Raw genomic sequence first — 13,167 nt, 5'->3', positions numbered from 1 at the left:
AAGAAAGTACATTGGATAGACGCCTGGTAAACCCTTAGCTTTTTCGAGTAATTATGTAATATTTAATAATATTTAATAATATATATATATATATATATATATATATATATATATATATATATATATATATATATATATATATATATATATATATATATATATATATATAAATTATAATTAATCTTAATGGCTATGATATATGTTACGTATGTATGTATCTATATATATGTTTACAGTAGTTATATTCAATATATACAGAATAAACGAAGCTCAATGCAAGATTTAATAGCTTTAAATCTACACGGACAATTTGGTTCTTGTCAACGTCAACGGAAATTATAAATAATTTTCAATTTAAAAGTACTTTTCATTTTTAAGGGAGTCTAGAGGATTTAACTAGCGGTTTAATTGCTTCAAGTGTTTTTTTTTTTTTTTTTTTTTTTTTTCTGGGTTTTGTATCATGGTTACGCGATCAGTAGCCATGTGATGAAGATTAAAGCCAGCCAGAGGAATATTTTTGATATGAACAAATCATCTTCGTGCTGGGGAGTTCCTCTGGGAACTGAAAATAAAAATTAATTTTAAAGTAAAAAAAAAAAATTTTTTTTGAGAAAAATAAAATAATTTGGTAATTATTTACAAGTGGAGTCAAACTTATTTTTGGACATATCTAAGGTAAAGTACCCAGTACTTGGACACTTATAAAAATGGGACCAGTACTTGAACAGACTTTTTAAATTGTTATAATACAAAATCCGTAAATTTATTATGAGTAATATACGCATATTATAATTATTAAATGATACTGTAATTGATTTCTGTAAGTTTTTTCAATTATAAGTCAAAACAATTATATTTTTATTAACTTAAAAGTTGACATAAAGAGAATCGCCGATAAGGTAAAGTACCCAGTAGTTGAACAGGTTTCAAAGTAAAACTTATTTGACCCTACTTTTAATATATAAAGATGTAATTATTAGTTCAAATTAGTGATTTTCATAAAAATATAAACAATTTTGAATTGATTAAAGCGCAAAATAACGCAAATAATTGTTTATTTATATTTTGATAACGTTTTTAAGATAAACTATGAAAGGAGTAGTAGTTGAACAATCAATTCTGACAAGCCGCAGTAGTTGAACACTGAGAGCAGTAGTTGAACTAATAAAATATATGGCAATAGGCACACCAAAAATTTTCAACGTTCTATTAAAATATCTAAAGAAATATAACATATTATTGAATAATATTAAAAATAATACTGTCAATATTTAATATGTTCATTTAAAAATGATAAATATTTGTATTTAATTTTTTAATTACATTTTTTATGAATGACAAAGCAAATTTTCAATTATAAATCAGAAAAACTCAATTCAATACGTTCAATAATTTTTAACTACACTAATTTTTAGTCATAAAACTTATTTAAATTGCAGTAATTAATACAAATGATAATGCTGATCACTAGTTTATAAACCTATTAGAGGTTATAGTGCTGTTAAAATTATACGGCCTCAACCTGTTCAGGTTATGGGTACCGCTTTGAAAATTTCGAGGTATAGTTGAACGCTAAAATTTAATATAAAAATTATAGTTTATGTCTTTGCAAAAAATATATGTTATTTAGAAGAGACTATTTCATTAGATGGTACAATTTTTTTTACTGAAAATGATACACCGTTTTTTTGACTGATTGTTCAGTTTACGATTTAGTACCTTTTTCATGAAAAAAATAGCATCTATCGGCGATCTCGACATGTCAATTTTTAAGTTAATAAAAATATAATTGTTTTGATTTATAATCAAAAAAACTTACAGAAATCAATTACTGTATCATTTAATGATTATAATATACGCATATCACTCATAATAAATTTACGGATTTTGTATTATAACAATTCGAAAAGTCTGTTCAAGTACTGGTCCCATTTCTATAAGTGTTCAAGTACTGGGTACTTTACCTTAGATGCTATTTTTTTCATGAAAAAGGTACTAAATCGTAAACCGAACGATCAGTAAAAAAAAACGGTATATCATCATTTTAAGTAAAAAAAATTGTACCATCTAATGAAATAGTATTTTCTAAATAACATATATTTTTTGCAAAGACATAAACTAGAATTTTCATATTAAATTTTAGCGTTCAACTATACCTCGAAATTTTCAAAGCGGTACCCATAACCTGAACAGGGTAAGGCCGTATAATTTTAACAGCACTATAACCTCTAATAGGTTTATAGACTAGTAATCAGCATTGTCATTTGTATTAATTACTGCAATTTAAATAAGTTTTATGACTAAAAATTAGTGTAGTTAAAAATTATTGAACGTTTTGAATAGAGTTTTTTTGATTTATAATTGAAAATTTGCTTTGTCATTCATAAAAAATGTAATTAAAAAATTAAATACAAATATTTATCATTTTTAAATGAACATATTAAATATTGGCAGTATTATTTTTAATATTATTCATTAATATGTTATATTTCTTTAGATATTTCAATAAAACGTTGAAAATTTTTGGTGTGCCTATTGCCATATATTTTATTAGTTCAACTACTGCTCCCAGAGTGTTCAACTACTCTGGCTTGTCAGAATTGATTGTTCAACTACTACTCCTTTGATTGTCTATTTTAAAAACGTTGTCAAAATATAAATAATCAATTATCTTTGTTATTTTGCGCTTCAGTCAATTCAAAATTGTTTATACTTTTATGAAAATCACTAATTTGAACTAATAATTACATGTTTATATATTAAAAGTAGGGTCAAATAAGTTTTACTTTGAAATCTGTTCAACTACTGGGTACTTTACCTTAGGAAGAAAAATATTTTCTTGGCTCAAGTCAACCTTCTTTTCTTTGTGGCAATATAAAAAAAATTAATATTTCGATAGCTTTTTTTGCCTTCAAAAGTTGGAAAAAATTTTGGCTCTCATGTTTTTGGATAAAATTTCTATTTTATCTTTTTTTGATGTATTTTTTTTTTTAAAACGAACAATTAAAAAAAAAATTGAATATCACAATTTTCTAAAAAATTTATAAATTTTATAAAAAAGTTATAAAATTTGTTAAAATTATGGAAATCAACTTGTTTTTTTTTTTTTTTTAAATTGTTCATTTTTTTTATGTATTTAAAAAAAAAATATATCAAAATTAAAAAAAAAATATATCAAAATTTTCAAAAAAAAATATGTCAAACTTAAAAAAAAAAAAATATATCAAAATTTTCAAAAAAAAATATGTCAAACTTAAAAAAAAAAAATATATCAAAATTTTCAAAAAAAAAATTTCGTTCAAAAAAATGAAAATTAAAATGGTAGACCCCACTTGTAAATAATTATAATTATCAATAATTTTACCAGTATTGGGTCGATTGTCGCCGAAGTTAAAGGTCGACATGAAGAAGCCAAAAGGATACCCGCCGATGCCAAAGGACATATGGAACCCGCCATCAGCGAACCCTAACCCAGAGAATCCTGAGCTACCTTCTGGTTCTGATCTCTGTCCGACTGGTCTCGGTGGAACGTTATTCCTAAATTTATGTAAGGTTGTATTAATTACAATATGGATTGATATGGATTTGTAATATGCTCTGGTATTACATCAATTAATATTGACCAATAAATTTAGGCTTATGATGTAAAAGTGAAAATTATATTGAGCCAGTGGTTTACCTTGGGTCCTCTTGTTTCGAGGCACCTCGCCCGTACAGCGGGATTACTTTTTCTTTACTGATAGCAGCCTTGCAGACTGGACAAACTTGTCTCGTGGGTCGGGTCTCAAGCCATTGATGAAGACAAGGCCAACTGTAACAATTATTTTTTATTTAATTTATTGTTTCACTTGTCAAAATTTTGAGTGTCTTTTGTGTTGGCAATAGAATTTTTTAATCTGATAATTTTTATTAATTTTTTAACAAATGAAAATTTATTCAAAAAATTCCATCGTTAAAAAATTATGAATTAAATTTTTTAGAGAAATTACAAAAAAAAATTGTTTGCTAATTTTAATGTCATTTTTTTAATCTATATTATTTAATCTATTTTTAATAAATTTATTTAATTTATATTAATTATTAAGAGAATGAGCGAAATTTTGTAGCCAGTGTATTTATATGATAAAATGGGTTTTTATGGTTAAATTTAGTATCGTTGGAAAAGTCTTGATTTGAATTTGTGCCTTTTCAAGGTTTCATATCATTCTCACCAATCGTCAATTTATGATGATAAGTATTTAGGCTGCATTCGAAAATGCTCTATCTCTAGATACATAATTAAGAAATGACCTTGTATCTCGTGAACTAGTGACATTTTTAAAGATATAAGCTCACTCCGACATTACACTCATCGAGACCTTTCATTTGAGTACCCACATCAATTTTTCATATATTTATATATATATTATATATATATGTATGGATGAAAAATATATGGAAATGCATGTGGGCACTCAAATAAAAGCTCTTGATGAGTGTAACACCAAAATGAGCTTATATCTTTAAAATGATCAATAATTAAGAAATTACCTTGTATCTTGTCAACTATTGACATTTTTAAAGATATAAACTCATTCTGATATTACACTCATCAAGACCTTTCATTTGAGTACCCACATCAATTTTTCATATATTTATATATATATGTATGGATGAAAAATATATGGAAATGCATGTGGGCACTCAAATAAAAGCTCTTGATGAGTGTAACATCAAAATGAGCTTATATCTTTAAAATTATCAATAATTAAGAAATTACCTTGTATCTTGTCAACTATTGACATTTTTAAAGATATAAGCTCATCTTGATGTTACACTCATCAAGACCTTTTATTTGAATACCCACATCAATTTTTCATATATTTATATATATTATATATATGTATATATGAAAAATATATAAAAAATACATGTGGGTACTCAAATAAAAGGTCTTAATGAGCATAATATCAGGATGAGCTTATATCTTAAAAAATGTTAATAATTAAGAAATGACCTTGTATCTTGTCAACTATTGACATTTTTAAAGATATAAGCTCATCCCGATGTTACACTCATCAAGACCTTTCATTTGAATACCCACATCAATTTTTCATATATTTTATATATTTATATATAGTATATATATGTATATATGAAAAATATATCAAAAATGCATGTGGGTACTCAAATGAAAGCTCTCGATGAGTATAACATCAAAATGAGCTTATATTTATAAAATATATATTATATAAATGTATATATAAAAAATATATCAAAAATGCTTGTGGGTACTCAAATGAAAGCTCTTGATGAGCTTATATCTTTAACATCAAAATGAGCTTATATCTTTAAAAATATCAATATTTAAGAAAATACAGTGCAATTTAACAAAAGTCATTATTTAATAAACCAAAATTTTATTTATTTATCGTTCATAAGTCACGGCAGTCACGTAGTGACTGCAAGGTTGAATTAAAATAGTTCTTTAGATATTTATAACAATTAAATTATTATTTAAAAAAATTGTCAGCTGTTTTTGTCAATTGACAAAAAAATATGTCTCAATTACACTGATAGGTTATAAACTTAAATAAAAAAAAAACTACAATAATAAAACTCACCAAAACAAATGTCCACACATGCTGACAACCGCATCTTTAGCAGTGTCTAAGCAAATATTACACTCAAACATCCTGTCATCTTTTTCCTTGTCTTTGGTCGCTGAATCTGACGGCTGTGACGGACCTGGGCGCTCTTCCACAGTACTCATTTTTATTAAGTATAATAATTATTCAGATATTTAACCAGTTAAATCTTAAACTCACTGTTTAAACCTTCTTAAAAAAAAAAAACAAAAATGATAATAAATAAATAAATAAATAAATACCGAGAAAATAAAATGAAGACTGTAAAAAACTTACGTGTATTTAAGCCGAGGTCAAATGGTCGATGAGATGCAAAAGTACTGACTACTGACGTATTATTTTTATTATTATTGTTATAATTATTAAAGACTTTGTTTACTCGGTAATTTTCTTCAGCGAGGAATAATAACAATAAGTGTTGTTGCTATTTTTACTCATTTATTACTGACGGGTACGCGTGTTGACACCACACCAATTGACGTTTTGGAGCTTGGTGTAATTACACTGACATGTACGTGTACTGTGGAGTGACAATTCACAGTGACAATCTCGGTAAGTCTTTTTATCTCTCAAACTTGTGATTAGTGATAAATATTAACGGTACTTGGCTGTAAATTACGCAACAGCTAATAAAATGTCAACATTTTATTTTTGTTTCGTCACAAACACTTGTTTGGTGTTAAGTTTAGTTTATATTAATTGCATGGAGACTACATAAGGAGCACGAGCTCTAATGGGCAAATTGCCAAAGTCTGCCTACTAAAATTGTGGGTATTAAGCTTTTTTTTTCTACCACTGGCGTAGCTCATGTTGTATGTGTACCGCTCTGAAAATAGCATCATAAATATACGTGAAGTAAGCAAGTAAATATTAACCTTTAATTTGTACGTAAATAATAAATATTGGTAAAGCTAAAAATTGACAAAATAGAAATTTTAAAAAATCAAAAATGGGTAGAGTTTGTGCTGTTAAAAATTGCAATAGTGGGAGTGCAGCTGATATAAAAAGACGACGTGAATTGAATTTAAAAAAATCAACGTTTTTCAAAGTGCCCAAGGTAAGTTTGAGTATTTTATGATGAATTAGCAGAGAATTTTGACAGTATCATTAATATTATGATGAAAATTAGTGCATACAATGATATTTCATGAGTAAATGCACTTATTTGTACGATACTAAATTTAGTAGACATCTGACAATTTTTAGAGTTTTCATAACAAATTAACTGTGATAAAAAAAAAATATTTTTTAAAATCTCACTTAAAATTTTTGTTTCTTCAATTTCTAGCCGTGGAATTTTTTTTATTAAATTTTTTTCATGATAGTTGAATTATTATAAAACTCCAAAAAAATTAAAAGATGTCTGTTAACTCAGTATAATTTATTTTTACAATATAGTGGTTCATGTTGAAGTGATTAAAAAAAAATGTATTTTTTTTATTGTATTATTGAGCAGAGTCCAACAAAGCGTCAAAAATGGATAGACTCTTTATCCACAGAATTAAGTACTCACCAATATGTTTGCGATTTGCATTTTCAAAATAATGAAATTAAAGACTGTTATATCACACATTTACCAAGTGGAGAAATAAATCTGCTCAGTAAAGGTCGAATAACACTCACCCCAGGATCAGTACCTTTGATAGTGAATGAGACACGATCTCCCATGGTTGAAGACTGTGGAAAACAAGTTGATTCAATTGACATGTCTGCTGATTTTGAATTACATTATCAAGAAGATCAGCAGCAACAGCGACAGCAGCAAACAATTGTGCATCTTATTTCGGGAAAATCTTCGAATGACTTGTCAAAAGATTATGAATTACTTTTAGAACATGAACATGAACAAGTGCAGCATCAGCAGGAGCAACAGCCACAGCAACAACAAGAAATCGGAAAACACCCGGAAAAATCTTTAAATGGCTTGTTAGGAAATACTAAGATACTGGGAGAACATAAACAAGAACAGCAGCAACAAGAATTTGAATTACAATTTTCTAACGATGAAATGAGTATAGAAACCATAAGGCAACCAAAATTATTAAGTAATGACAATGATCAGGTTGATAAAAATCTTACACAGTGTAGATTAGCTGTAAAGAGAAGATTGAGTTATCCTGACGATAATGTAACAATCAAGCGTCAGAAAAAGTTTGAGCATGAGATAGATTGTAACCATCAAGTAAGTTTTTTTTTATTATAGAATTTTAGTATTAGCACTAAAAATCACATGTGATTTTATTATTCTAGATAAACCTTAGTAATGATGCGGAAGTTCTGAGTATTATCGTTGCATTGAACAAACAATTTCCAATTGCTTGGACCTTTGTTCCTGGCATTAATCAACTGATCGCCATTCAATTTGATCGTGTCAAATTAAAAGAGCGAGTAAGACTAATAATAAATGATGATCAGTCTGTCTTGGTAAAAATAAATATAATTTTATTATTTATTTCAAGAAACAATTTGTCACTCTCTTCTATAATTAATTTTTAATTGTTATAGGTCACATATTCAGAGCACTATAAAAAAAAAATTGACTCACAAATAAAATCTGTCAATGATTTAATTAACTTTATAAAGAGTATGGAGTTAAAAAAGTTATGCACTGGGACAGGATTTGATTTAAAAAAGTATTCTTTTCATTTGAATAGTTTCTATATTTTTTTTTCGAACTGAATACTAAAAGAGTTGAAAGTGAAAATTTTTAACTAATTATTCTTCAATTCTTTTATTGCAGTTTTTCATTAAAATGTCAGGGTGATGTGAGCGATATTTATAAACGAAGCCAAGCTACACCACGATGTCCTGAGTGTCGGAAACTTCGTGTGAGGTTGCTCAAATTAAAAAAAGGTCAAAGGCTTAATATCGCGGACAAGACAGAAGTAACTTCTAAAGCTGTCAATTTAGGACTTGTTATAAAAAGAAAGCGCATTAAGCGACAGGTATAACTAATTTTTTGGATTACTTTTTGATTTTCAAATGGAGTTCCTTGTTATTGCTATAATATTTGCTTTTATTACTAGCTTGCATTGTTACTGAGAATTTCAAAATTTTTAACTGTTTAAAAAAGTTATAAATAATAGATCTTTCATTATTTAAGAAATATTTTAATTATTTTTTATTGTTTTAGCTAGAATCGTGTTCATCGAAATTACGTGAAATCCAAAGGAAAACCAAAACCATTTATAAAGGTGAATTTAATAAAAAACTTTCTTTATTACCAAAACAGCAGCAAATAACGGTAAGGATGTGTTTTGAGAATGCTAGTAAAAAAGGCCCAACTGGTAGACGATATGAAGTAGAATGGATTTACGAATGTCTTCTAATTCGTATGAAAAGTACGTGTACTTACAACATGATACGAGCAAGAAATATAATACCTTTGCCAACGATTGATACATTATCTAAGTATATTGAAAAGATAAGTTCGTCGATTTTTGGATTTCTGCCTGAAACTTTTGAAGTTCTTCGAAAAAAAGCATCATCAATGACTCCTGAAAATAGAATAGGTCAAATATCTGCTGATGAGGTAAAGCTTATGGAAAATATAGAGTACAACAAAAAAATTGCTGAGTACACTGGTTTTGTTGATCTTGGAAAATATACAACTGAGTCTGATAGAGATGTTGCTGGAGATCATGCTCTTGTTTTTATGTTTGTGCCGTATCGGGGTAGTTCTGCTCAACCTCTGGGATGTTTCACAACTAAAAATTCAATAACGAGTGAAGTTCTTCATAAATTATTTTTAGAGTGTATTATCCTTGTTGAAAATTCTGGCTTTCACGTGAATTCGATAGTAACTGATGCTGCTCAATGGAATAGAGGTGTTTGGACGAAATTGGGAGTTGGGCCCAATAATAACAGTTGTGAGCATCCATGTGACTCTAGTCGTAGATTATGGGTGATATCCGATTTTCCACATTTAGTAAAGTGTTTTAGAAATGGGTTGGTTGAATTGGAGGAATTTGAGGTAATTGTTTAAGAAATTTTTTAATAATTTTGTAAATATTTTTTTCATAACAGATTCAATAATTTCTACATTTATCATAATGCCATTAATCTAACTAGCTTTCTTTTATTATAGACACCTGTAGGAGTTGTTAAAAAAAAATATTGGCAAAATCTTTTGCTAGTAGAACAATTTGAAAAGCCAAATTTGGCTATGGCTTACAATCTCACACCAGCCCACCTAGATCCCAAACTATATCAAAAGATGTCTGTTCCTTTGGCTTATCAGGTATAAATTTACAATTTTTCATTCCATTTCTCGAATAACATTCAATAAATTTCAATATCAATAGTTATACTCACGGGAAGTTCGTTGCGCAATGACGGTTTTAAGAGAAAATGGCAATGAAAAATTTGAAGGATCAGAACCCACTGAAAAATTTATTAAAATTATTGATGATGGTATTCAAGCAATGACTTCCCATGATGCTAAAAATGCTCTGTACTTTAAGGATACTTGTGAACAACAACAGGTAATGAATAATATTGTTTTATTAACAAAATTAATCAAAATTGTTTGCTTAACGATGACTTTTTGCTATGGATATTATTAAACCTTAAGAATTTTATATCGATTGTTGCGATGGTAAAAAAATAATTCTATTGGCAAAATAAATTAATTCATGGGTTAGCGAAAATTATTAATTTTCGCTAACCCATTAACAAAAGAGTTATTAATTCTTAAAAATCAACAACTATCACTAATGGCATCGTTGAGAAAAATTGAGGACACTACTTGTGTTCTGTATTTTTTTTTTAATGATGAAGTTAAAATACGATGGGTAATTGAAAAAATGGAGTAAATAATTTAATATATACTACATTAGAAAATTTTAGCTTTTAAAATTTTTTCTGGCTAACTTTATACTTGTAACTTTTATCTGCATATTTTAATATACTAATAATATTAAAAATACAAGTGACTTACTACTAATATATGAATATTACTTACTTCTAACAATAATTAATTTTACCAATATTTAGAAATGCTTTCATTAGCCTTTAAGTATTATTTTGCTTTCAGGCTCAAATTAATTTTTTTTTAATTATTATTTTCCGCTTTTATGCTGCTTCAAAAAAATTTTAATAACTATTACTAATTTTTATTTTTCTTTGTAACCAATTACTAACTTCAAATAATAAATCACAATAAAAAATTAATTGAGAAAAATTTCAATAATTTACAGATTTATTCCAGCTGATGGCGGATTTGACTGCTTCAATTGTATTCTGTTTTTATGAATACTTAATTAGGAATCAATCAACAAAATCATTAAAACCAAGGAGTTAAAGCAAAATTCAATCTATTCAATCACTTTTCCTGTTTTCAGTGGATTTTAAAACTTTTCATCGTTGAATGAAGGACTGAAAAATACAAATTGGATGGGAGTAATAACACAAAAATCACCCATAATCGATGCTGGCTGGAGATAATAAATTATAAACAATACTAACACCTTATATTACACTACTATTCGCATTACTAATTCCTAAACGCTTTTTGAAATTTATATCCAAGTAGAATAGTTGCTTATTATTTTTATGACGCTTTCAATTATTACTTTTATCCTCGAAATATTTTTAACAATTTATTTACATGTTTTTCTCTGTACATAAATATTTTCCACATTTTCATTTCCTTCAACTGTTTAACTTTTTACCTGTAACACAGGCAATTCGGACTTTATTAAAGTTTTTAGAAGATTGGGAAAAAATGTATACCCACAAAAAAACTCCTAATGCCTCTACTCCAAAGAATTCCACTCCAAAAAATACAGTTTTAAAGAAAATCACTCCAAGACAATCCATACCAGAAAATTCAATCTTAAATCAAGTAATTCCACAAACTACTATCTCAAAAAAAGCGACTCCTAAATCCACATCAAAAAAAATTCTTTTCCAATATCTGCTAGCACTATATCTGGTTTTAAAGTTACCTTACGAGCAACACTACAAATTTTATCAGAGTTACACGATAATTATGGATATGAATATCTCATAACATCACGTTTGAGTCAAGACAATCTCGAGGTAATGGCCTAAGGAAGTATTCAATTCGCAAATTTGTATTATAATTTTTTATAATAATAATATTATTATAATTGTGTATTTTACAGAGATTATTTTCAATCATGAGATATTCTTGTGGTGCCAATGATCACCCAACACCCCAGCAGTTTGGTCAAGTTTTCCGATTGTATTGCTGTAATGCCATGATTAAGCCTCCAAAAGGCTCTAATGTCACTGGAGTTGAACTGCTTCAAACTCTTATGAAAACAGAAGATTCATTAAAATGTCTCGCCAACCACGAATGGAGTGGTTAGAAAAAATTGACAAGATGCTGGAAAGGGCTGAACCAATTGGTAATATTTGGAACGATAATTCATCCAACGATACAAATGGAAGTTCTGAAAGTTCGTTTAATGATACCATTGGAAGTTCTGTAAGTGAGAATGACGTTAATTATACATCTGACATATCGACAATTGATTTAAACGCTTCTGAACCATCGACTACTGAACCAACATCTAGGATTCAAACAACTGTAGAGTCCCTCGAACATCATGATTATGATGTTGTGTCTACAAGTCGAGAAGTTCAAGCGTATATGGCTGGGTATATCGTAAGAAAAATGAAATTGAAATGTAAGTGCTCATCATGCTTCATTACTTTTCAATCATCTAACGATGAACCGAATTGTCGTGATCGGTTTATTGACTTGATGGAAAAATATGGAGGACTATCGAGAGCTTCTGACAATTTATTTAAACTCACCATGCAATTAGAAGCTGCTTTTTTAGATGTTGTTGGCAGAGTAGGGTTAAGCCGTGGCATTATATATAAAATATTGGATAGAATTGAAAGTATGCTACCACAATTATCGTTTGTTGGATGTGCGATCCATCAGCTTGAAATAACGAAAGACATCATCGATTTTTATGTAACTATGCGACTATATTTTCTGGGTAAAACTTTCAACAAAAGGAATCAATTAAAAGAGAAAAGATGAAAACTTTAAAAAAAACTTCGAAGTTAGTAACTTAAAAAATCTTATTGAAATAAACCTGAGAAACCTATCTTGAATTTTAATTGATAAAGTTAACATCTTCTGATCATCTGATAAAAAAAAAAAATAATAATAACATTAGATTTTATAAAAAATTATTCTATTACATAATAACTATTTCTATTAGTATTCTAATTATACTTTTATATTTTTGTATTATAATAAATTATTGAAAGAATACAAAAAGTATTCTCTTTATCTGACTCAATTTTATTATAAATTAATTTTAAATTTGATACTATTTCTTGACGCAAATCTGTAATTAATTTCATTTATTATTATCATTTAAATATTGATTTCTTACTATTATTAATTTATAATTTGTTTGATTTTAATTATTTACATTTAAACAACCTGAATGTTTTACTTTATAGTTTCGAATTATTATTTATATTTGAAACTGCCGCCTAATTCCCCCACCGCTTTGGTACATATAGAGCACCAGCGCCCTCTTATTTTGGT

At 27.6% G+C, this 13,167-nt stretch overlaps 2 protein-coding genes across 3 annotated transcripts; one reads left to right on the top strand and one right to left on the bottom strand.

Annotated features, from left to right (window-relative positions):
• Nucleotides 1–225: 225 nt before the first annotated feature.
• LOC123265839 (E3 ubiquitin-protein ligase RNF185-like) lies at nt 226–6,329 on the bottom strand. 2 transcript variants are annotated; one of them, XM_044729766.1, is made up of 5 exons: nt 5,904–6,329; nt 5,604–5,819; nt 3,680–3,811; nt 3,365–3,537; nt 226–562 (listed from the first exon to the last, which is right to left on the bottom strand). In XM_044729766.1, the coding sequence occupies exons 2-5, from the start codon at nt 5,750–5,752 to the stop codon at nt 465–467; spliced, it is 552 nt and encodes a 183-aa protein (XP_044585701.1). In that variant the 5' UTR covers nt 5,753–5,819; nt 5,904–6,329; the 3' UTR covers nt 226–464. The 2 variants fall into 2 exon arrangements, with proteins under 2 accessions (XP_044585701.1, XP_044585700.1); XM_044729765.1 differs by having other exon boundaries at nt 5,604–5,816.
• Nucleotides 6,330–6,331: 2 nt separating this feature from the next.
• LOC123266163 lies at nt 6,332–11,353 on the top strand. The gene is made up of 9 exons (XM_044730191.1): nt 6,332–6,684; nt 7,084–7,809; nt 7,878–8,051; nt 8,133–8,260; nt 8,368–8,572; nt 8,761–9,600; nt 9,715–9,867; nt 9,932–10,111; nt 10,826–11,353. Exons 1-9 carry the CDS (start codon nt 6,577–6,579, stop codon nt 10,838–10,840), a joined length of 2,529 nt encoding a protein of 842 aa, XP_044586126.1. The 5' UTR covers nt 6,332–6,576; the 3' UTR covers nt 10,841–11,353.
• The last annotated feature ends 1,814 nt before the right edge of the window (nt 11,354–13,167 follow it).

This window comes from Cotesia glomerata, linkage group LG5 (assembly GCF_020080835.1).
Source record: "Cotesia glomerata isolate CgM1 linkage group LG5, MPM_Cglom_v2.3, whole genome shotgun sequence".
NCBI classification, from domain to species: domain Eukaryota; kingdom Metazoa; phylum Arthropoda; class Insecta; order Hymenoptera; family Braconidae; genus Cotesia; species Cotesia glomerata.
This window is presented reverse-complemented; position numbering and strand designations above follow the sequence as displayed.